Below are 25,553 nucleotides of genomic sequence, written 5' to 3'. Positions count from 1 at the left end.
TGCATGAGATAACTTCCGCGTGTAGCCACGGCAACGATTGTGTGACGTCATTACGTTGGACGCCTGAATCAACTGAGAGCAACAAAAGGTCTCCGGGCTACAGCAATACATGCTTGGCAAAATGCTCGCTAGCTTATATTTAGTCTTACATATTCTCTAATTATAAATTATATAACCATCGATGGGAAAAAGTAAGCATCAAGATGTAGACAACACACGCAGACAAGATAAGTTTTTAAAGAATTCATAATTAAGTATTTACATAAATACTCAAAAATATATTTGACTTTTGACCAGGGGTGCCCAAACCTTTTTCCTATGATGGACCAAAAAACAAGCTTGATTGAGGGTGGTGGGCCGAAGCTATATCATTCATTCATTCATTTTAATTTCGGCGTAGTCACGTTATTAATCTGGGGTCGCCACAGCGGAATGAACCACCAATGTTTTTACACTGTGGATGCCGCCCTGCTGAAAAATCCAGCCTAAACCAGCTTAGGCTGGTTGGCTGGTTTTAGCTGGTTGACCAGCCTGGTTTTAGAGGGGTTTTGGCCATTTCCAGGCTGGTCTTAGCTGGTCAGGCTGGAAAATGACCAGCTAAATCCAGCTAAAACCAGCTTGACCAGCCTGGTTTAAGCTGGACATAGCTGGTTTTGGCTGGGCTCCCAGTCTGGCTAGGCTGGTCAAGCTGGTTTTAGCTGGTCATCTCCCAGCCTGACCAGCTAAGGCCAGGCTGAAAATGGCTGAAACCAGCTTGGAAATGGCCAAAACCCCTCTAAAACCAGCCTGGCTGATCAGCTAAAACCAGCCAACCAGCCTAGGCTGGTTTAAGCTGTTTTTTTTCAGTAGGGAGCTGCAACCCATCACTGGGAAACATCATACACCCTCATTCACACATACGGACAATTTATCTTACCCAATTCACCTATACCACATCTTTGGATATGGTGGAAACCAGTGCACGCAGAGGAAACCCACGCCAACACGGGGAGAACATGCAAACACCACACAGAAACGCCAACTGACCCAGCTGAGGCTCGAACCAGCGACCTTCCTGCTGTGAGGTGATCATGCTACCCACTATGCACCACTGTGACATCAGAAGTTAAATATACCAAACTATAAAATGTAAAACATTACAGTTGCCATTTTAACTTCCGAATTTAATAATAGTAAAAAATATAAAGAAAAAAAATAGTTTATTCATATTAATAATTTAATATATATATATTCTTTTTACATTTTATAATGTACGTCTTACAATAAAAACATAAACAGTCTCATTTATTATAACACAATGGAGTTCTTTATTTACAAAAATAATAAATTTTCCTCCGACAGTGAAAAATATGTGTCCTGTTTTAAGCAACATATAAATCCAGGCCCAAAGCCAGTGGGGGTTCAGGTGGTCTGGAAGAGCCACCCCTCACTGACAACGGTCTAGAATTTATCCCATTCATGAGCTGTTTTGTCCTATTTTGACTGCTATGCCATAGTAAAATAGTAAAAATAACGCATCGAAAAACACTTTAAGACCAAGCGGAATCCTGGTTTGACTTCAGTTAATCAGTTTTGGCCAATGCAAACATTTACTTTTTTTCTAATTAATCTTGGACCTTAATCTTGAAAGTAAACAGGACCAAAAAAAAAAAACACTTTTACAACAGAGACTTGAAAATTTGTGAAGCTCTAAATTATTATTATTATTGTTTTAATTTTTTATTATTCAAATTCAAAATCCGGGCGAAGCAGTGGCGCAGTAGGTAGTGCTGTCGCCTTGCAGCAAGGTCGCTGGGTCGCTGGTTCGAGCCTCGGCTCAGTTGATATTTCTGTGTGGAGTTTGCATGTTCTCCCTGCTTTCGCTTGGGTTTCCTCCGGGTGCTCCGGTTTCCCCTACAGTCCAAAGACATGCGGTGCAGGTGAATTGGGTAAGCTAAATTGTCTGTAGTGTACGAGTGTGTGTGTGTGTGTGGATGTTTCCCAGAGATGGGTTGCGGCTGGAAGGGCATCCGCTGCGCAAAAACTTGCTGGATAAGTTGGCAGTTCATTCCGCTGTGGCGACCCCGGATTAATAAAGGGACTAAGCCAACAAGAAAATGAATGAATGAATGATTCAAAATCCAAATTCTGACAGAGGAAAGTTGAATGTGCTGGCCAGGGGTGTTTCCCAAAACCATCGTTAGCCAACTAAGGTCGCAAGTTCCGTAGTTACAAACATAGTTCATTGATTTGACATTTCCTAAATCTATCGTTCAAACGAATACTCGCAAACTGCGTCACAAACTTGTGCACTTGCAACTACACCTCTAGAGCTGTAGTTAGAAACATAGTTCCTGGCTGTGTTTTATTCCCAGTTATCCCCCCTATGCCCTGCTCATTTAGAACATTCTAACATTTAAACTTGGAATTATTAAAATAAAGCATTAAAGTCATCACTCTTTGGTGTAATTTGCTTTTGAAGTATTTTTTACAGTTCAGTTTTAGCGATCTTCATGTTTACAATTGCGCTCCCTTCGCAGTGCACTTTGAAAACATTGATGTCATTTTGAACACAGCCGTGGCTCACGACAGAAGTTATAGGTGACCTATTATTTAAAAGCGGGATTTATGTCTCAAAAGCTTGTGAAAACAAAAAAACACAGCATACATTAATGCTTTTAATTTATAGTAGGTTATTTATTAAGTATTTGTACTGTATATGACATGGGCCTGCTGGTTTGAACATTTCTGCAGTGGTGTGCGTGTCAAATTGTAAACGTATGCTTTAAAAAAAATAAACAATATCCTACCTAAAAATCATCATCGTCATCATTAATATTATTATTTAAGTAGGATTTTTTTCATTTTCTAATAAATAATAAATATTAAATTAAATTTTAGGCAATGCAGTGGTGCAGTAGGTAGAGCTGACACCTCACAGCAAGAAGGTCGCTAGGTCACTGATTCGAGCCTTGGCTCAGTTGGCATTTCTGTGAGGAGTTTTCATGTTCTCCCTGCGTTCGTGTGGGTTTCCTCCGGGTGCTCCGGTTTCCCCCACAGTCCAAAGACATGCGGTACAGGTGAATTGGGTAGGCTAAATTGTCTGTAGTGTATGAGTGTGTGTGTGTGTGTGTGTGTGGATGTTTCCCAGAGATGGGTTGCGGCTGGATAGGCATCCGCTGCGTAAAAACGTGCTGGATAAGTTGGCGGTTCATTCCGCTGTGGCGACCCCAGATTAATAAAGGGACTAAGCCGACAAGAAAATGAATGAATTAAATTTTTTAATAAATCGCCTCATCACCTTTTTTTATTTATATGATGTATATATGATATTATAATACGTGTTAGCTTATGTAAGTTTGTTTTAGATTAGAATATGTAATGTTCTCAATAATATTTCTAAAGCAAACATAGGCCCTATATGTGTCATTTACATATATTTCAAGTAGTATGGAAAGCAAGTGGATGTTTTCACAAAAAAAAAAAAAAAAAAAAAAAAAATATATATATATATATATATATATATATATATATATATATATATATATATATATATATATATATATTGTAAATGTAAAATAACATAATTTGCACAAAGAAATAATGGGGTTCTGCTCCAAAGAAGTTGTTACTCCAGCCCGTTTAGAGCATCATTGTGGGCGTTTTACGTTATAACTAATGTGATTCAAACGATGGATCTGTGACAGAGAAACTACTGGTTTTGGGAAAAACTCGTCACTACATTGTTATTTTCCCAAACGATGCATGGTACTATGATAGTTCAGCTGCGTGTTACGTCATTGTTTGGGAAACGCACCACTGATTGGTTGGTCAAATCAAAGGTTACCATGGGCCAACTTTGGCACGCCAGCCCTAGTTTGGGCATCTCTGCTTTTGACTGATAAAATGTGTCATGTCAGAGACTGTAATAACCAGTTTAACCGCAGTTTTCCCCTCAACGTCATGTTTTATGTTAGGCATTATATGTTTACACCATAAATAAAACTTACTGCTTTCAGCCAAACACTAAAAACCATTTGATTTCAAATATATTTTATTTGCAGTTCTCAATAAAAAGCTTTACAGGAATATGATTATGATTTGTTAGCTCAGTATTGTATCTATTTTTAAATTCAGTATAAATCTGTCAATCCGAGTCATACTGATAGATTTACTCTCTACTTCAAGTATTATTTAGGGAAATTGTACATTATTCATTTTTCACTGGGCATATGGTCTTGAAGAAAGCACAAATTCTCCACCAAATGGTACTTAAGTGTAATAAATAAACAGTTATTCAGGTACACATCTGGTAAACAGACAGTGCAGGCCTACAATCATTATTACATGTTTGTAAAACGATTTTTTTAAAATAAACTTTCAAATAATCTAAATATAGGAAGAATACAGCTCATATTTACTCACATTGATGCGGAAAACGATATTCACAATAGAAAATATCACATTCGTTTTCTTAATATGTAAATACAACTTTAAAAAATACACACTTGTTTATTTACACAGCAAAGTCTACCCATCCAAAACCTTATATTTGTGAATTGTCAAATGAGACCTTTTCATTGGAGAAAATAGTCATTTCTTCCATATCCTTTGTTAGTTGTCTGCTTCGTAACTGATGATTAATGGTTGCCCAACTTGTGTCCCCGTTAGCTGATGTCCTGTGTTGTTTGAGGGCTTGCTGGACAGGTTTAGGGCACTATTACTCTGGTGGATGTCCAGTACAGTGGCTCAGGCATGGCAACATGTTTATGACATGTGGGACAGGTCTGCTTGGTCCACAACCACTCCTCTATACACTAAACCAGAAAAAAAGCACAACATTGTTACGTTTCTACTAGGGATACATGATATTGGAAAAATATATTGCAATAGAGTTAAGAGCAACAGATTCAAAAAGCAAACAGCACACTTGAAATGAACTCTGCACCTTTTATCTAATTAGGATAATAAGGGAATAACATCACCCGGCCATGGAATAGCTTAAAAGCCAATTGATCAATTTTGGACACTTAACAAGTGGGAGGCAAATATGCAAACTGTTGTAATTCCTACACCGTTCACCTGATTTAGATGTAAATACCCTCAAATTAAAGCTGACAGTCTGCAGTTAAAGCACATCCTGATTGATTCATTTCAAGTCCCTTGTGTTGGTGTATAAAGCCAAAAATGTTAGAATTGTGTTGATATCCAAATATTTATGGACCTAACTGTATATATATATATATACTTTTTGAAAAATAGTGATATGAATATAGTTTCACAAGAGGTTTTCTTTTTTTGTTAAGTCTATTTGACAGTTTTCTGTGGAGTCTAAAGGGGGTCACACACCAGAAGTGCCGCTCGGCACCATGCATTTCAGAATTCTAAACATAAGTTTTTATCAGGGTACACACACCGGCGACGCAAGTCGATACTTCCAACTGTCATGTGCGCGCCGTGTCGCTAAAAAATAACCTGCTGCAGGCCCGCAGAACCACACATGTTTCAGCACACACAGTCCGGCACACACGATTTAGGCAAACCATATATGGTTACGACGGATGTTAATGTTATTAACGTCTTCTCAGACATCGTCATCAATATAATTTTATATATATTGTTAATAATATATGTTTACTATTTCACAAATATTGAGATCGAGACGGGCGAATGGGGAGCGTTGTTTCCGATCGCCATTCAATATAATAGACTGAACAGTTTTCTATCAGTCATCATATCAGTCATTATTTTTCTGACAGAATCAATATAGCAGATACTTGTTTGCTGGTCTTGCTGAACAATCTAAATTGGACAGGTTTCATTTATAAAATGGATTCATTTGTAATGAGTTAATATAGGCAATAATACATCTTTATATGTAATAAAATCTTTTTATTACTTTTACGTTTATTTTACTATTTTACGTTATTACATTTATGTAATAAATGTATAACACTATAATATTTTACTCAAGTAATTGAATTTAATTTTTAAAATTTTAATTCGCTTAATTTCTTTTTGTTATTTTATTTGCTTAATTTTTTAATAACTTTTTTATTAATGATTCCCACATTAAATACTATAGTAATTTATAGTAAGCAATAATTTGTTTTTAAACCACAAAGTGCTGATAATTTGTTGTAATTGTAATTATAGTTGCAACAAATTTAGCATTACAAACAAATTAACTGTTAATGATTATATACATGTATATAATTATAATATATATATATATATATATATATATATATATATATATATATATATATATATATATATATATATATATATATATATATATATATAATTACAAACAGTTGCTACAGTTTAGTAAAAGACAGTAGTTTATATTCAGTTAAGGTAATCAGTTTATAACTATATTACATATTGTTTAAATGATTAACTATAGTAATTCATTTTAATGTGACACATTATTGTTTACTCATTATATTTTACAACAAAGCGATTTAACAAAGTATGATAATATTAAGATCCTGAATTAGTTTATTACACTTAATCCTACAATTAGACGGTCTATTATGTTTTCTTTGTGTATGTGGACACGTGAATAAAGTCATAAGTGTTTAACCAATTATTTTTATTTAAATAATTTGAGTTCAGAAACTGCAGAGATGTTCAAATGATCGTTTCAGTAAAATATTGATATAATGACTGAAATGGGAAACCATATTTGTGAAAGTCAATAGGTGGCGATAATGCTTCTAAGGAGTTAGTTAGTTACCATAAACCAGGGGTCACCAATCTCGGTCCTGGAGGGCTGGTGTCCCTGCATGGTTTAGCTCCACCTTGCCTCAACACATCTGCCTGGGAGTTTCAAGTATACCTACTAAGACCTTGATTAGCTAGTTCAGGTGTGTTTGATTAGGGTTGGAGCTAAAATCTGCAGGACACCGGCCCTCCAGGAAAAAGTTTGGTGATCCCTGCTATAAATGGTTTGCCTAGATCGTATGCACTAGGTTCTGTGTTCTGCTGGTTCTGCGGGTAAGCAGTTGGATATATCTCCCGTGTCGCGGTGCTGAGTGGCGCACCTGGTGTGTGACGCCATTAAGAGTATTCATGTACAGAAATTGAATAATCAAAATGCAAAAAAAAAGCTTGTTTCAAGTCAAATTATCAAAATATTTGTAGATTAAGTAAAAATATTGTTTTGTTTTCAACTTCGGAAGAAATAAATCCACATTTTAAACTTATCAGCCAATGAGGTAATTAAAATAATCTTGCTTTTACTTTGAAGTGTAGATATTTGTACTAAAAACAGCACATAAATCATATAAATAAATGCAATTAATCTTTTGTACAACTGCAAACATCAATATTTTTTAAAATCTCTCTTGAAATGCACAGCCAGAGGCCTGAAAAACACATGCAAATAATAGACTTTCACACTATTCTGGTTAAACTTAGCAGTGGATCCTGGTCATCTATATTTCAGACTCAACATTGCATATCTTGCGATGTGACGATTGCGGATGCAGACATTGCGATATTGATGCTGAAACAATATATTGTGCAGCCCTTGTTGTACAGTGCTTTTTCAAAAACACACTGCTCTAAAGCAGCTTTACACAGTGTCTCAATACCCCAGTGAATAAACCACAGGGGTCAAAGGCAGATAGGAAACTCAGAGGAGCAACTCTTAGGAGAACATAAAGGCTCAGTGGCAATAATCGAAATGCAGGATAGATGGTTTTACAGCTTATTAAATATACGCCCTGATTTCTGGGTGATATTTTTTAGGTTATATTTGGTTTTTGTAGTTAAATGTGGTGATTTCCAGTATTGCTGTCTATGAAGCGTGAGCTCTTACCTCACTGTGGAAGCTGTGGGAGCAGTGAAGCTCTCTGATCACGCCTCCTCCTTTGCGAAGGTCGTCATGGCAGATTAAACACAAACTGTCCGCATCACTCTAAAAAACAAACAACACGTTATATCAGTGGCTTACTTTCTTCGTTTTGATATAATATTTGACCACCGTCATAAAACTGCAATTCTGTTTTGGAGTTTTCTGTTTAATAAACATTTCAATTCTGCTCCATGGCTGAAAAACACTGGATTTTTTTGGGAAGGTTGAGACAATATGTAAATTTAATGAGACCCCAAAAAGAAAATGCTGTCATCATCTATACTGTAAATGGGAGTTACTTGACTTGAAGTGAGCGCTTCTTTTAAAACGAATTATGATTAGTTGACTTGATGTTAAGGCAATTGATTGACTTGAATAAAAGTAACTGGTTTTCTCACCTTTTAAAAGGTGAAAGCAATTAGTTAACTGGATATTTAAAAATGAGAGTAAACCTGTTGATTTTTATGCAACTAATTGAATTGGTTGTTAAAAATATGAGAAAACACTCTGCTTTTAAAGCAAATGGTTGACTTGATTTAAAAAGGTGACTAAACCTGTGACTTTTAAGGTGATAAGTTGACTTGACTTTTAAAAAGTGAGTAAACCACACGTTTTTAAAGCGCTTAGTTGACTTTATTTTCAAAAACTGTGACAAAAAATTGTGGAAAATCCTGTTATTGTTATTTCATTGTCTGCATAAGTTGACATTGTTTATAATTTGTTTTTGTTCTATCATTACTTTTTCCTTTCTTTGTAATATTGACATACAATCCATAAATAAAGTAGATAGATAGATAGATAGATAGATAGATAGATAGATAGATAGATAGATAGATAGATGGATGGATGGATGGATGGATGGATGGATGGATGGATGGATGGATGGATGGATGGATGGATGGATGGATGGATGGATGGATGGATGGATGGATGGATGGATGGATGGATGGATGGAGGGAGGGAGGGAGGGAGGGAGGGAGGGACGGACGGACGGACGGATGGATGGATGGACGGACAGACGGATGGACGGATGGATGGATGGACGGACAGACGGACAAATAGATAGATAAAAATATAGACAGACAATCTGACAGACAGACAAAAAATATAGACAGACAGACAGACAGACAGAGTGACAGACAGATAGATAGACATACAAAAATATAGAAAGACATACTGTACAGGCAGACAGACAGACAGACAGACAGACAGACAGAAAGACAGACAGACAGACAGACAGACAGACAGACAGACAGACAGACAGATAGATAGATAGATAGATAGATAGATAGATAGATAGATAGATAGATAGATAGATAGATAGATAGATAGATAGATAGATAGATAGATAGATAGAGGGACGGACGGACGGACGGATGGATGGATGGACGGATGGATGGACGGACAGACGGACAAATAGATAGATAAAAATATAGACAGACAATCTGACAGACAGACAAAAAAATATAGACAGACAGACAGACAGACAGACAGATATATAGACATACAAAAATATAGAAAGACATACTGTACATGCAGACAGACAGACAGACAGACAGACAGACAGACAGAGACAGACAGACAGATAGATAGATAGATAGATAGATAGATAGATAGATAGATAGATAGATAGATAGATAGATAGATAGATAGATAGATAGATAGATAGATAGATAGATAGATAGATAGATCATTTCCTAGTTATGTTAAGAAAACATGAAGAAATTATGTTATCATATAAGTTTTTACAAATGTAATTGGATTGAACATAAAACCATTATGTTGTCTCAAAAAATGTAAGAATTGTGTTGTTTCAACTAATTTTAAAAAAGTTGCTTGAACAAACACCAAACATATTTTTTTGGAGTGTGGATAGCTAGATCCTTTGATTTAAAAGTCTGAAAATACTTGCTTTAACTTTACACTTCAAGTTTTTATCTTTAGGACATATAATTTGTTGACGTCGCTCAGATCTTATCTCAAATTTCTCCAGCCTTGACAACACCATCTTATAATGATCTTATCGTATGATTGTGCAACCTATTGGTGATCGTTCACATTTATCACATGTTAAAGAGCAAAATCATTTCACACTAACCATAGACATGACATTGCGGCTCCTAAATCTTGCTTTTCTCTCCAGAGGCTCGTGCACTTCTGGGATGGTAGAGATGGTGTGCGGCTGCCGTTCATATAAGCTGCTCTTGGTGTGTGTGACATCCTCATTTTTGCCAACATGACTGAAACGAGAGCACGGCCGCGCTGCGCTGCTCTGGAGACAATGGCTCAGGAAAGCTGGACTTGGGATCACGGCAGCAGAGTGCGTGCGACTCAGGTGCATTGCTTTCAGCTGAGCCTGGAAAATATGCAAAGTAGTACATAATTATTATTATATTTAAAGAACCTCTTCTTAGTTCATTTGGAATTTGATCTATTGATCTTTTCATTACAAAATTGCATAATATGAAATGAAGACCACAACTCTCATGATGCCATGTTATCATTCAACTACAGCTTTGTTGGTTGTTAAAACACACCCTCTAGTGGTGAAAATTACATACTGTTCCTTAAAGATGTCCAGTAAAATGCAAGTCACAGGACTGGATGATTATTAAAAATGTAGATTATCTCTCCTAGAAAAACTACAAATATTTGTGTAAAAAAAATTATAATCCAATATTTTTCAGGAATTTTATAATGAGGGAGATAATATTTTGTACAGTGTGTTTGAATACAAATCACCTCTGGGGTTTATTTTTTTATTTATTCATTGAAGAATTTCCTGAATGTTTTGAAATTATGATTAAAACTTAAATATATCAGGATCATGGCGGAACAGTGCATGCAACTCATGTGCATTACATTCAGCTGAGCCTGGAAATTATTCAAAATGGTACATATTGTAATGAAGACCACAACATCCCTTGATGCCACGTCATCATACAGTTACACCTTTGTTGGTTGTGAATACACACCCTCTAGTGGTGAAAATTACATACTGTGCCTTAAAATATGCAGTAAAATGCAAGCCACTGGACTGGATGAATATTTAAAAAAGGGTGAGTATCTGACCTAGAAAAACTTCAAACGTGTGTAAAAAAAGAATAATTCAATCATATTTCCAGAATTTAAGAATGAAAGAAAGAATATTTTTTTAAATGAGTTTGAATAGGACATCGGTGCAAAATGTTATTTAAAAGCTCCTCTGGGCTTTATTTATTTATTCATTTAAGAGTTTCTGAACGTTCTAAAATTATAATGAAAACTTAAATATATCAGGATCATGGTGGTAGAGTACAAGAGACTCAGGCGCTTCGCATTCAGCTGAGCCTGGAAAATATGCAAAATAGAACATTATTATTTTTATATTTGAAGAAAATAATTTTTGTTCACTTGGAAATTTGATCCATCACTTTTTTCATAGCAAAAATGCACAAGATGTAATGAAGACCACAACTCCCATGATGTCACGTCGTCATACAGCCACATCTTTGTTGGTTGTGAATACACGCCCTCTAGTGGTGAAAATTACATACTGTGCCTTTATGATGTCTAGTAAAATCAAAGTCACTGGACTGGATGTTATCAAAAAAGGGTTGAGTATCTCAGCTAGAAAAACTCTTACAGAGTACAGAAATCAGGAATATATCCCATTTCTTATAGATTTCAATATCTTAATGGATATCAATATCTTATAGATATTAATACATTTTTTTAAAACTCTTCCCATACATTGTAAGACTTTATCAACACTTTAGGATTCAATCAGTAACAATGGCAACATTTCAACTTACAGTATATTTACTAAATAATAATTGTGAGAAAATGCAAATACGGCAGGAGAACTGAAGAAATGACGGTGTTGCCTTGGTTACTGCAATAAACAAAGCAGCGTAATGTCAAATCTAGCACATATTATCGGTATTAGCGATTTCAAGAGTTCACACTCAGCTGATGATTGATTATAAAGCTTGTTTGGCATGCTGTCCCGGGAGAGAGCCCGGAGCTCATACAGTAAGATCCTCGTGCCCGGGGCTCCCTCTCGTTTGCATGGCGAGAGGGGAGTTTGAGCTCAGATAAATCTCGAGAGCTCCTCTGCGGTAGTGGCAAATGAACAGATAGTGATTGCTCTTAAAAGATAACTACTTACTAGGTGCATGTCTATAGTGCCGATTTGGATTAGTCAATTAACTTAAGTTGCATGTTTTAGGACATTGGGAGGAAACCGGGGAACCCAGGGGAAACCCACATAAGCACAGACATTTAACATACTATACATTGTATAATAAAAAAATATACAAAATTTAATACCTTGTAAAATAGCATTTAAGGCCTTTAAATATTTTAAAGGTCTTAAATGTCTCTAGATTGACTTATCATTTAAAAAAAACACTTTTTAAGACCCAGCTGAAACAACAGACATTTGTAAAATAATTAATTCAATCATTTTTTTAAAAATTCATTCATATTAAAAAGTAACACTAGGGTTTTTTTGGATTTAAAGAAGAATTTCTGAATGTTTTAATAATTATGATGTAACATCTCCGCTTCAAGACTCCATAATTATGAGTACAATCTGATTAGTCATGTTTTCCAGTAACTTTGAATAGGCTGTGAATGCGAAGTCGTACATATTTTCGAATAATCAATTTTAAAATGCTCAAAATTGATTTCTGATGGAGATGCAGCACACAAAGAAATGCTACTTTTAGCCTGTCTGACTCTATTTTAATCAGTTTTATCCAAACGCTGGAAGGTAATTTGGGGATAAACTCCTCTTAAGAGTTTGGATTATGCAAACGTTGTCCTGCTTTGATCTCTGATACCTCTAACCTGTAAATAAAAGCCAACATTTTGCATTTTTCCCAGCTGTGAGATACACATTTTTGATGCATAACCTCACAAGTGTTTATTTTTCTATTGAAACATATAACAAGAACTCATAATAAGTTGGTTGTTTATGCATTGAAGTAATTAATTTCTATTTAATTGTCATGTGTTTCCTTTGCTAAACAAATGTAAAATACAATAACTTTTTTTAACTTTATTCAATTGCAAGCACATGTTTTACAATTATGCCAATTAAGTATTGTTTTAAAAAAAATATCTCCTTCCTTTATTACTGTAATTGTGTCCAGCACCAACACACACACAAAATAAAAAACATTCACACAAATAATTTAATTTAACAAGACCATTTATACATATCAACGCCTCTACGTACAACGAAAGACAAAATGATTAGCCCTTCTATGAAATGTTCATTCTTTAAAAAATATTACCCAATTGCTGTTTAACGGACAGATTTTTAAAACATATCTTCAAACAAAAATGTATTTTGTCTCTTTTCATGATGACAATACATAACATTTTACTACTTATTTAGCATGATAGTATTCAGCTTGAAGTGCAATTTGAAGGTTTAACTAGGTTAATTAGGTTAACTAGGCAGGTTAGGTTAATTAGGAAAGTTATTGGATAACAGTGGTTTGTTCTGTAGCCAATCGGATAAAATAATTACTCAAGGCGACTAATAATATTGACCTCAAGAGTTTTTCTTAAGTGTTTATTACATGCAGACTGAAAGAAATCTTTCTCCAGAAGAAAAAATACTGTGAAAATTTCAAACTCTGTTAAACATCACCTGGGAAATTATTTTTTTACAAATAATAATGTTGACTTAAACTCTATGTAAAATAGAAAAAGGAAAAAAACACTAAAAGACAGAAACAAAATAATAAATAACTACATGCAAATCATTTGAGTACTTTCAAGGAAAGCTACTGTAGAAATGTAAAAAATAAAAATTTGAATAAACGTCCTTATAAATACATCCAATGTAAAACCCAAAAGTCATTTTTGTCAAATGAAATGAGTGTAACTCAACATTGATTAAATGAAAGTTAATTCTACTCATTTGAAAAGAGTTTTGAGCTTAGTGTTGAAGGTAATGAGTTAATTAAATACCTCATTACTTTAACTTAAATGGAGTAAGTTCACTACTCATATAGATTAGGTTTTTTATTTTATTTTATTTTTTTACTCAAATTGGGTTTGTAGCAATCGGTTTCCTTAAACAGTTTGAGTTGCCTTAACTTATTGGGTTGTACAGTACTCAGTTGGTTTGAGTTCTCTTTTTATTATTATTATTGGGTTTTACTGTGCTCAAATTGGGCGAGGCAGTGGCGCAGTAGGTAGTGCTGTCGCCTCACATTGAAGTGAGTCGCTGGTTCGAACCTCGGCTCAGTTGGCATTTCTGTGTGGAGTTTGCATGTTCTCCCTGCCTTCGTGTAGGTTTCCTCCGGGTGCTCCGGTTTCCCCCACAGTCCAAAGATATGCGGTACAGGTGAATTGGGTAGGCTAAATTGTCCGTAGTGTATGAGTGTGTGTATGAATGTGTGTGTGGATGTTTCCCAGAGATGGGTTGCGGCTGGAAGGGCATCCGCTGCGTAAAAACTTGCTGGATAAGTTGACGGTTCATTCTGCTGTGGCGACCCCGGATTAATAAAGAGACTAAGCCAACAAGAAAATGAATGAATGTGCTCAAATTGCTTCGTTTACTCAAACGGATTGAGTTTTTAAACTTAAATGATTTGTTGTAATCGGTTTCCTCAAATGGTTTGAGTTACCTTAACTTATTGGGTTTCACATTGTACATAAAATAAGAAAACTGATTTTTTAAAGAAAATTATATTGTAATTTTATATGTGAAATACTACTCATATTAAGAATAAAAAAAAAATCACAAAATAAATATACAAAGGATATTCAAGCCATATACACAATAAAAAATGCAGGGTTGAACCCAATTAATTCATGTTGTTCAAGTGAATTGAGTTCAAGTTAATGTAACTCATTTAAGTAGAGTAAACATAAAACTATGAAGTCCCATAATTAACAATAATAAACATAATTCCTTCATATTGTCCCAACACAAATCGATTAATTTAACTTCATCATTTTTATACATTTAAGTGGATTCAAACATAAATCAATTAGGTCGTCCCAAAAACAACTTAAGAATTGTGTTGTTTCAACTCATTTTAAATATGTAGATTTAACAAGCAGTAATAAATGACTTTTACAACTTGTTCAAACTACTTATTAAATTCAATTCATGTTTATTTCTACAGCACTTTTACAATGTAGTGTCAAATCAGCTTAACATAGAAGTTCTAGTAAACTAAAACTGTGTCATTCCAGTTTGTTCTTATTTAAAATGAGTTGAAACAACACAATTTGTAATGTTTTTTTAGGACAACTTAAATGTTTTATGTTCAATCCACTAAATTTTTTTAAAGGCTTAACTTAATTGATTTGTGTTAGGACAACATGAAGTAATTGTGTGGAACCCAGCATTTTTTTACAGGATTGTGTACTCACCGGGCATGGAAGTGAAGCCCTGCGACTGGCCAGCGATCGACTCGGTATGGGGATATCCCAGCTGCTCTTCCTCTCGGCCTCCGGCTCCTCTTCCTCTTGTTCATCTTCCTCCTCTTCCCCCTGCTCCTCATCATCTTCTCTCTCTTCATATTCTCCTGGAGTTGCTGTAAAGATTTCATCATCCTCTTCCTCTTTCTCCATGTTAAACAGTCGTCTTCAAACTCTGAAACAAACACATCTAATAGGGAAAGAAAAAGCCGTGGGCAGTGGCTTGAGACTGGACGGGCCTAGGATTGCTGATTAAGCCTCTGTAATTAGATCCCCTGGTTTTCTTATCCCATCTGTTTCCTCTGCGGCTCTAAGCCTCACAGAGACCTGTGCAGGCTCCCTTAACTCCCGAGTAATCTGTTTAGGAGAAAGGTGGGGACTTGAGAGAGTGAAGGGAGGGGATTCTTCAAGTGCTCTGGAAGCATCTTGTTCTGGGTCTGTTAAGAATATTCTAAAGTGCACACTATAATATGATGGATTCCTGAAAAACTGGGCAAAATGACATCTAGGTCAGTCACCAGATAAGTAATTTGTATTATGAGATACATATACAGATACAGTTGAAGTCAGAATTATAAGCCCCCATTTGAATTGTTTTTTTTATTATTTCCCAAATGATGTCTAACTGAGGAAGGAAATTTTCACAGTATATTTCAAAATATTTTTTCTTCTGGAGAAAGTTTTACTTGTTTTATTTCGGCTAAAATAAAAGCAGTTCTTAAAAAAAAAAAAAAAAAAACATTTAAGTCAATATTATTAGCCCCTTTAAGATATATATTTTGTTCAATAGTCTACAGAACAAACCATTGTTATACAATAACTTGCCTAATTACCCTAACCTGGGGAATTAACCTGGTTAAGCCTTTAAATCTCACTTTAAGCTGTATAGAAGTGTCTTGAAAAATATCTAGTAAAATATTATTTACTGGCATCATGGCAAAGATAGAATAAATCAGTAATTAGAAATGAGTTATTAAAACTACTATGTAAAATAAACAGGGGCGGGGGGTAATAATTCAGGGGGGCTAATAATTCTTACTTTAACTGTACCTCCTGAAGGAGTTAAAATTCTACATTACATTCTACAATTTTACATAAGTAGTTTGAACGAGCCTCAAATAATTTTTTGAGCATGGGTCACTCTCCTTATAAAATTATTTCAGTATTTTATTTTTTACAGAATTGTACTTTAAATATATGGTGTGACAGTAAAAAATTTGTAAAACAGCTTTTAAAAAAATTCAAATATTGTGAAAGTGATTTTACTTTTTGTATAAAATTATGAATTAGTTATTTTCCTCCATGACTTGTTAGACTTTTTGCTCATTTTCAATAAAAAGGGGTGTCACACTAAAGGAAAATAAAACAATTTTTTTTTTTTAAAACTTCTGAAAAAGTTAAATATGTGAACAATTCTGAAACAAAAACAGGTCATGGTGCTTCACAGTAGGCTTCAGTCAAAACATCTTCAGTGGTGTCCTTCAACTATTTAAGTTTTTCATTAAATTAACTGATTTAAAATTACCATTTAGCGTCACACCAGCATCGTTTTATGTTACAAAACGTATCAAGTACTTGTGATTTTATATATACTGTACGGAAGAAAAAAAAGATCACTTACTAAAAGTCACTTGATTGATTTTCTTTTTAGTTCAGGGTGGCGCAGTGGGTACCACGATCGCCTCTCAGCAAGATGTTCACTGGTTTGAGCCCCGGCTGGACCAGTTGGCATTTCTATGTGGAGTTTGCATGTTCTCCCTTGTGTTCGTGTGGGTTTCCTCTGGGTGCTCCGGTTTCTTCCACAGTCCAAAGATATGCGGTTAGGTGAATTGAATAAGCTAAATTGGCCGTAGTGTATGTTTGTGAAAGAGTGTGTATGGGTGTTTCCTAGTGTTGGGTTGCAGCTAAAAGGGCACCGCTGCATAAAACATATGCTGGATAAGTTAGCGGTTCATTCCGCTGTAGTGACCACTGATGAATAAAGAGACTAAGCCAAAAAGAAAATGAATGAATGGTTTTCTATTTTATTTATAGGAGCTATAATTTACTGTACTATGCTTGAGAAGGTCACACCATAGAATAGTTTTGATATTTGTCTGAAAAAAGAAATAACAGCAGTTTTTAATAACAAGAGGTTCATGGAAGACAAAGCAATGTTTAACCATTTACCACATATTAAATTAAGACAAAAATAATTATATAATTTTTTTGTCATATGTGACTGCGTCAATACAACGTCACATCTATAAATAATTCACATCTACAAATAAATGTATAATTTTATATACAATATGTATACGGGTGACACAGTGGCGCAGTAGGTAGTGCTGTCGCCTCACAGGAAGAAGGTTGCTGGGTCACTGGTTCGAGCCTCGACTGGGTCAGTTGGCGTTTCTGTATGGAGTTTGGATGTTCTCCCTGCGTTCGCGTGGGTTTCCTCCGGGTGCTCGGTTTCAGAAACTGCTGATCTACTGGGATTTTTACGCACAACCATCACTAGGGTTTACAGAGAATGGTCCGAAAACATGAAAATATCCAGAGAGTGGCAGTTCTGTGGGCGCAAATGCCTAGTTGATGCTAGAGGTCAGAGGAGAATGGCCAGACTCGAGCTAATAGAAAGGCAACAGTAACTCAAATTATCAATCGTAGGTATGGTAAGGTATGAACCTCGAGGCAGATAGGCTACAGCAGCAGAAGACCACACCAGGTGACAACGGGAGATTTGCATTATGAATGTGCAGCGACAAATCTGTAACAACTGCATGATGCTATAATGTAAATATGGACCAATCTCTCTGAGGAATATTTTCAGTACCTTGTTGAATCTATGCCACAAAGGATTAAAGCAGTTCTGAAGGCAAAAGGGGTTCTAACCTGGTACTAGTAAGGTGTACCTAATAAAGTGGCCAGTGAGTGAACATTACAACATTTTAAAAAGTCAGAAGAAATGTCACAGAATAAAACACTAGAAATCTTCAAATGGTCTCATAAATTCTTCTCATGGTTATAAACAAAACATATTGTAACACCGGAGTGTGTTTTACAAAAAAATACTATTTTTGTCTATTTATAATTTACTTACAGTTTTTTTTTATGATCTACACTCAAATTCACTAGCAATTTCTGATTAATTAAAAACAAGCTTACAAAAAAATAGCTGTTTATTTACATCATATACACCCTACTGTACATAAACACATACAAACAGGAGTGTGAAAGGCATCAGTGAACGGGATTATCATTTAAGTAGATACTATAAATGTTAAGCACCTTATAGAGTGCACCCACAGGGGCCGTCTAAAATTAGACCCCCGCAGATACATGTGTTGACATGGACCGAAAAAGCCCAACAGTGTCAACAACATACAAAGTCATGACAGGACATTAGATGCTACTAAAATTTAGCGTGACTCATTGTACAGGTAATGCTATCTACTCATTACTCAGCCACTTAGTCTTTGATTATGTGAATCCGCCATTTCTATTTGGTAAAGAAAAGTAGAAAACTAGATATTCAACATTTCCAGTAACAGTGAGGTTTAAAGTAACATTATTTTTGAGCTATTTAACTGTTAAAGTCTGAAACCTAAATATCGATTACCAATAGATGGCAGCATTGTACAATTTTCCCCGCCATGATAGTTTAGGGACTGTCGTAAAATATAGGTAATTTATATGTAAACACTGAGAAGTAAACATTCTAAATATCAAAAAATTTGTAATTATATTGTAATAAAGATGCTACATTTTTATGTAACACATTTGAAGAGTAAAACCTAAATGCCGTCTGCCATTTTCTTTTAAAACTAGCATGTTTCTTAGCCTCCTATGTTAATGTTCAGTTATTTAAATAATTTATTTAAAAGTAATGACAATATGCTGTTCTTTAAATTTAAGTTACTGGACCTACACAAGGTGAAAAAATGCTTATTTCAGAAGAACATTTCATATTTAGAGGCTTTTTTGCAACTCTTCACCACACTACAACGTCATTTGCTGTGTATTTATGGGTCAAGCCTCTATTTGATTGAGTCCGATAACCAGCTGGGTGAATTCACTGCCGAAAATCCCAACAAAATCTGCACAGATGATGTTAAGGCATGCTTGGCCTGAGCCTGGCCGCTGTTGTTTCACCCACTTCATAAGCAGACTGTAGGAACGTCGGGTCATGCTTTGCAATGATTGGCAGGGATGACAAAGTACATACCGAGCATCCTCAGTTAGGTTCAGGCCAGCAGCAAAAAACTGACCTGAAAACAAATTCAGGGAGAGTTATTAAGAGAAACATCTTTTTTTTTTTTTGTCTCACTGTAATTATTTGGTGTAATTTTATCTGACTACAACAGACAGTTTTGAAAAAGCAAAAATGATTAGTTTCCTCCTTAGAGAAACTGATTATTAAGGGTCATCTAATAATAATACTATTTTATACAATATTATTTAATAATAATGCTGTTTATTATTTAAAAAACAAACATGCTTAAAGGAATAATTAAACCCAAAAATAATAAACGTAATCACATTCATTATTTACTCTCTCTCTCATGTGGTTTTAAACGTTTATCAGTTTCTTTCTTCTGTTGAATACAAAAGAAGATATTTTGAAGAATGATGGTTGCTGGGACTGGTTGATTTCCTACGAAAAAAGATTACTATGGAAGTCAATCAACCAGCATTAGTGTTGGAATGGATCACATTATGGCTTATGGTCAAGGATGAGCAGAGGAGACGCATGTAATTTGCTTTCCATTTGTTACAAAAACAGTACTGCAAGAATTTTCTGGTTTTAACAAACAGAACTTAGAAGCTGTAATTTATATAATAAATTCTTAAAAATAAATAAATAAAAATATATTAAAAAAGGAAGAAATAATCAGCTGAAAAAAGTAATAGTAAAATATTCAGTAATGTGAAAAAAAATCACTGTTACTACTACTGTTGCCAATAACACTAAATCGAGAATTATAATTTGCTTAATTCATAATTAATTTGAGTCTCATTTTCAATAAATGATTTAGTGATTCACTCATAAAACTTAATGTTTCATTGCTGGATGGATTAATCTTTGAAGAATTATTCAGTGGCATATTTTTGAAGCCTGGCAACCTAGTTTTTTGAGTGTCAAGCTAAATGAGTATGACAGTGATTTTAATCTTTACTATAAACACTTGTGGTTTTATCTAAACTATAAACTGTTATCCCAGTACTTCTGTGTTGTTTGTCTGGTTGTAACTTCATATCCAATTCAAAAGACTAAAGACTCGATCTCTTTCTTGATTTTTGCGTTTTTCAAACACAGATTTGAACGCACTATGACTATTGAAAAGATTAATGAACATATGCAAGTCACTATCATTTATAATTTGTGTTGTGTGGGTGTTGAGATCCCGATCTTTTAAGGCTTAATTGTGCAGCTTACACTGAATACATTAATGCAGTCTAAACAAGTAGTGACAGAAAACTCCTAAGAAACCCACCACATCCTGAATAACCTACCGCAACTTCTTCCGTCAATATTAAATTTTACAGAAAAGCCTATATGGTTTCATACACGTGATTTGAATTAAGCGAGAGGCGATCTCTCTCCGATCGTTACAATTTTAGGATTAATCTACAAGTAATAAATGTATTAATCCACAGGTCACGTGTGTTCCGAACTATGGGTTGTGATCCGTATGAATCAAGAATTAACTCTGATCCTTTACACCCCTAAGCAGCTTTCTTTTCAAATTTCTTCTTTTATGTTCAACAAAACAAAGAAGCTGATCAAACTAGGTCTTGAGCACGTGAAGGGAGAGTAAATGATAATTCATTTTCATTTCGTGATTTCGTTTCATTTTTGGGTGAATTATCCTTTAATTAGTGGAATTTGACCAGAACAGCATTAGCTATGATGCTGTTCAGGATAATTCACCAATCAGAGAGTGCACCAAGATACATTTAGCTCCGTCCACTCCTATAAAGTCCATTTCCCCACACTTTCAAAATAATTACAGTAATATGTAACGTTTCTATTGATACAACCAACAACTTCACACGACAGGTTTTCTATTATTTTTAAACTGTCATTTGCACTGCTTTATTGGATTGTTGTTCGTCTCTCATTAAAGCCTTAAAGAACACAATTTTTAGATAATTTTCGTATATCTATTTGCTTTAAATATAGTTTGTAATATAAGTTTGTATAAAGAAACTTCTCATAGCTGGTTTATTTGGTTCATGGTTTAATGTTTTATTATTATAACTGACCTGGTCTTCCTTCATTTTTCTGGTCCTCCAGGTAGGATATAACTAGGTTTGGATCTGACTTGTTCGCCCACCAGTATGGACACTGAGGCCACAGTTCTACATATCCAGTTGAAGATTCATCATCATATGACAGAATAACCTGATAACTGTGATTCCAGCACTCCTGTAGTGAAGGGGTGACCTGAAATCGCAATTTCAGGGAGATCAATAAAATGTAGAATATTGTAATATACATTTGGCCATCATCACAATCCCATTAGATTTCATGTTTTATTAGTCAATAACATGATAGCATGATCTTATGCTAAACTTTTTAGCTTTCGTTTTAGCTTTTATGTTATCGTTAATTAGCAGTTTCCTGTATTTTGTGATTCATGTTTTTGTTTATTTGTGCTTTTGAATTGCATTATGGGACTTTGATCTTTCTCTTAACAACTTTTAACCTTGAAAAGTTAAAAAAAAAAAAAAAAGTGACGTTGTCTGGGTTGGTGTCAAATATTACAGTTCAAAACCCTTGTAATAAACACCAGTACATTTTCTGTTGCTTTACAGACTTATTTCTCTCTATATAATTTCTTATACAGTATTTTATATTACTAAGGTGTCTACTAAAAGTCACTTTGTTAAACTGTAGAGTTGAATTTTCAACATCAAGAGTCGACAGAGCAGAGATCAAGCTCCAATGATGCAATTCACAACAGTAAATAAACGGTGTGGATCACAAAAAATGGAAACTGTTACAGACTTTTTTTTTACAGCATACAGATCTTTTTATTTAATGTATATGTAACCTTTCAAAAAAGTTTAAATTGGTGCTTTGCGTGTAAAAAAGGTACCAATGATGTGGGAGATAAAAATTGAGGACACAAACTGAGAATTTTCTCACTTTCGGGGCGATAAATACAGATAAACTTTAGGTATGATTTAACGAAAATGAGAGAAAAAAAGAGAAGCACAGTGACCAAAAGTGATTTTCAGTCTTTAAAAGAAATCCCTTTAATTATATTGATGCTATTTTGATAAATTTTGATGTTAGATATGGAAGATAGGACAGTGATTTTTGATCCTGGACATGATCAAGGACCTAAGCCTCTACACTCTCAGAAATAAAGGTACACGAGCTGTAACTGGGGTGGTACATTTTTAAAAGGTACACATTTGTACCTGAGGGGTCTATATTGGTACCTCAAAAGTATATAATAGTACCTAAAAATTTAAAGAGGATTGCTTTTGTACCTTTTAGGCACTAATAAGTACCCTTGAGGTATTAATATGGACCTTTTAGGTACAAATCTGTACCCTTCGAAAAGGTACCACCCCAGTGACAACTCGTGTAGCTTTATTTCCGAGAGTGTGGACATTTTTTATGTCATTCTTATTTTGACACATTCAGAGTTCATTTATACATTGTGTAATGGAAAAAAACAAGATTCAAGTATGCTGGTTATCAGAATCATAGACTGTAAAGATCAGAATTCATGCAATTGCTCCCTCATGTGGCAGAGAGGAAAAATGACAGGCTCAGGTGTGTTCACATGACATTATTTCCCCTTTGAAGCTAATGATACACTGGGCAACTTTTAGAGCAATGTTGCCAGAGAACTTTGGAAAATTATGCCATCAACGGGCAACCAAGAGAGAGTCAGCTCATTAGGGCAACCAGGTCCAGATAATTTATTTATTTTTGCCTATTCTCAATAGAACTGAACAGTTCTGCCTCATATGTTTCATTGACAGTTTTATTGATCACTAAGATACTTGGATTTAAGTTGCTTCAATTTAAATAATGAAAATTGTAAAAATAGCTTAGATGTAGCTAAACTACTTTTGGCATGTAGCTTTTAGCTTAGCTTGCTACATTTCCCAGATGGTAGCTTTTAGTGTAGTTAAGCTACATTTTAAGTAGAGTAGCTAATAGCTTAGCTCACTACACTTTTAAGGAGCTTGCCCAACACTTGACACTATATAAGAAAATAATTTAAAACCACTCCCACTGTGTTTGTCTGAAAGGAAAAAACACCCACATACATTGAGCATGGCTTGAGTGAATGATGGGGTAATTTTTGGGTGAATTATTTATTAAAATGTCCTAAAAACTTCTTGCAGGATCAATAAAAAAGAAATTATCACCTGCAAATGTTTTAAAAACGGGTTACTTACAGATTTGGGACAGATTTTTTTGTTAAATGTGGCAATGAGAAACTGAATGAGGTCTTTGTGCTGGTCCAGGTTCATGCCTTCAAAATTAGAAAGTGCAATGATGACCACTTCCTTAATGTGTTGATCTAACCAACGTACAACTTCTGTCAGTGCTTCCTTAAAATAAAACAAAACCAAAGTTATTCTCAGTCTTGGAATGAGGAAGTAACATTGTTTTTAAAAAGTAATGCGTATCAGAGACATACTTTAACGGTCAGAAGAGAGTAGACTCCGTGTGCAAAGTAGAAAACTTCATCAGGGTCTTTTATTTTGTGTGCTATTCTTAGATCCAGGAACCGAATGCCCAAATCCAGTTGGTTAGAGATGGCGCCCTCCTGCAAATAAAATACGTGTTTTTTTATTTTATTTTATTAACAATGCTTGAACCGTAATAGAAAGGCATTAATACTTTTTAGAATTACACACACACACACACACACACACACACACACACACACACACACACACACACACACAAACTGAGATAACAATCAGATTGCATACATTCACTATCTTTCCATCCTCATTAATAATACAACATTTATAAATAAATAAATAAAATAACAAAAATTAACAAAAAATAAATAAATTCTAAAGAAACTCAAGTATCATGGGAGTTAAAGTAAACCAAAGTCATCTAATGATGAATAAAAATATCTTTCTTTTTGCCTTTTCTAATGTCTTTAAATGCATCACAAATTCTTCTTTAAACACTAGTCTTGGGGGAATAAAAAATACATTTATGAATATAAAGTTTTAATAATAACATTAAAGTATTAATTATATAAGATATCTTATTATCCTTACGTATTAGGCCAAACTTAATAATTTCCCATGAGAAGACAAGTCTAATACAAAATCGGCTATAGTTACTCTAAATCTGCATGACTTTATATGTGGAATACAATATGAGGCAGAATGACACCATATAGATGCAATTAATGCTGTGGTCATGTTAACATTACCACATAATATTGATAAACAAACAAACAAACAACCTGTGTTGTTGCCCATTTCATTATACAGGGCCGAACGATACAAGGAAAATACTTGTCCAACACTTGCACCACCCTCGGCGTGGAGTTCGATACTGAGGATTGCTTATCTAAACAGTAAGTCATGCTGTCATGACTTCCTGAAAAACAAAAAATTAAATGTTTATTGTTAAATAATAACAGTGATACAGTGAATTAACGTAATGCAATCAGCAAATTTTACGTACCCGGTATAGCGAGATTCCACAGAGGGATATCCCACATATGAGAGGGCATCTTGGACATCCAATCCTCATAACAATCTTCATCCTCCATTTTATTGCGTTTTGTGATTTATTAACAAAAACCTAGAATGCTCTTATTGACACTTCGCAGTAGCCTAACCATCCTTGCCTACGCCAGACGCTAAAACCGAAAAATGTGCACTGTTTCCGCGTTTTTCTGCACGTCATCCCCTGACAGACACATTGCTGGATGTCTATTTTGTGTTTGTTTTGTTGAGGATGTTCAAAAACTTATCGATTTTCTTTGTTCATGTCGCTCTCGTGGCACTTTGTATGGACAAGTTTGACAACATTGTTAGGGACCGTCTGAAAATTCGTTTGTTATTCGCCAAGTAGCCAAAACAACCCGTTGCAAGTTTGTTCCCCCACAAATGTTGTTTAATTTATTTTTTTATAAATTACATATTTTTTAACGATTATAAAATGAAATTCATTCAAAGATCACTTTTAAATGGTAGCCTATGCGTTTACTGTCAACAAAATAAGTGATTGAGATAATACATTTGGGGAAAAAACGAGAGATTAAAAGTACAGTCTGTTAATTTTTCTTAT

General features: G+C 34.7%; 2 protein-coding genes across 8 annotated transcripts; both read right to left on the bottom strand.

Annotated features, from left to right (window-relative positions):
- Nucleotides 1-4,015: 4,015 nt before the first annotated feature.
- si:ch211-207l14.1 lies at nt 4,016-18,769 on the bottom strand. Of its 2 annotated transcripts, none has more exons than XR_012407635.1 (4): nt 15,227-16,868; nt 8,476-10,199; nt 7,808-8,428; nt 4,016-4,796 (listed from the first exon to the last, which is right to left on the bottom strand). XR_012407635.1 is itself a non-coding variant. In XM_685802.9 (4 exons), exons 1-4 carry the CDS (start codon nt 15,425-15,427, stop codon nt 4,689-4,691), a joined length of 666 nt encoding a protein of 221 aa, XP_690894.4. In that variant the 5' UTR covers nt 15,428-18,769; the 3' UTR covers nt 4,016-4,688. The 2 variants fall into 2 exon arrangements, 1 of the variants encoding a protein (XP_690894.4); XM_685802.9 differs by having other exon boundaries at nt 7,808-7,906; nt 9,942-10,199; nt 15,227-18,769.
- Nucleotides 18,418-25,305, bottom strand: zgc:112023. 6 transcript variants are annotated; one of them, XM_073952974.1, is made up of 6 exons: nt 24,945-25,305; nt 24,721-24,857; nt 23,929-24,057; nt 23,684-23,839; nt 21,520-21,704; nt 18,418-19,519 (listed from the first exon to the last, which is right to left on the bottom strand). In XM_073952974.1, exons 1-6 carry the CDS (start codon nt 25,030-25,032, stop codon nt 19,501-19,503), a joined length of 714 nt encoding a protein of 237 aa, XP_073809075.1. In that variant the 5' UTR covers nt 25,033-25,305; the 3' UTR covers nt 18,418-19,500.
- Between the last annotated feature and the right edge of the window lie 248 nt (nt 25,306-25,553).

Source organism: Danio rerio, chromosome 6 (genome assembly GCF_049306965.1).
Source record: "Danio rerio strain Tuebingen ecotype United States chromosome 6, GRCz12tu, whole genome shotgun sequence".
NCBI classification, from domain to species: Eukaryota; Metazoa; Chordata; class Actinopteri; order Cypriniformes; family Danionidae; genus Danio; species Danio rerio.
Note: the sequence above shows the minus strand (reverse complement) of the source record. Positions and strands in the feature narration are given on the sequence as shown.

Excerpts from the sequence above, each read along its gene's own strand:
- si:ch211-207l14.1 (XM_685802.9), bottom strand. The coding sequence starts at position 15,427 with ATGGAGAAAGAGGAAGAGGATGATGAAATCTTTACAGCAACTCCAGGA. Across the intron at positions 10,200-15,226 it reads GGGCTTCACTTCCATGCCCG|GCTCAGCTGAAAGCAATGCA; the intron begins GTGAGTACACAA and ends CATATTTTCCAG. Across the intron at positions 7,907-9,941 it reads GCCGCAATGTCATGTCTATG|AGTGATGCGGACAGTTTGTG; the intron begins GTTAGTGTGAAA and ends TTTGTTTTTTAG.
- zgc:112023 (XM_073952972.1), bottom strand. The coding sequence starts at position 24,843 with ATGACTTACTGTTTAGATAAGCAATCCTCAGTATCGAACTCCACGCCG. Across the intron at positions 24,058-24,720 it reads TGAAATGGGCAACAACACAG|GAGGGCGCCATCTCTAACCA; the intron begins GTTGTTTGTTTG and ends TTTTATTTGCAG. Across the intron at positions 21,705-23,683 it reads AAAAAATCTGTCCCAAATCT|GTCACCCCTTCACTACAGGA; the intron begins GTAAGTAACCCG and ends TTGCGATTTCAG.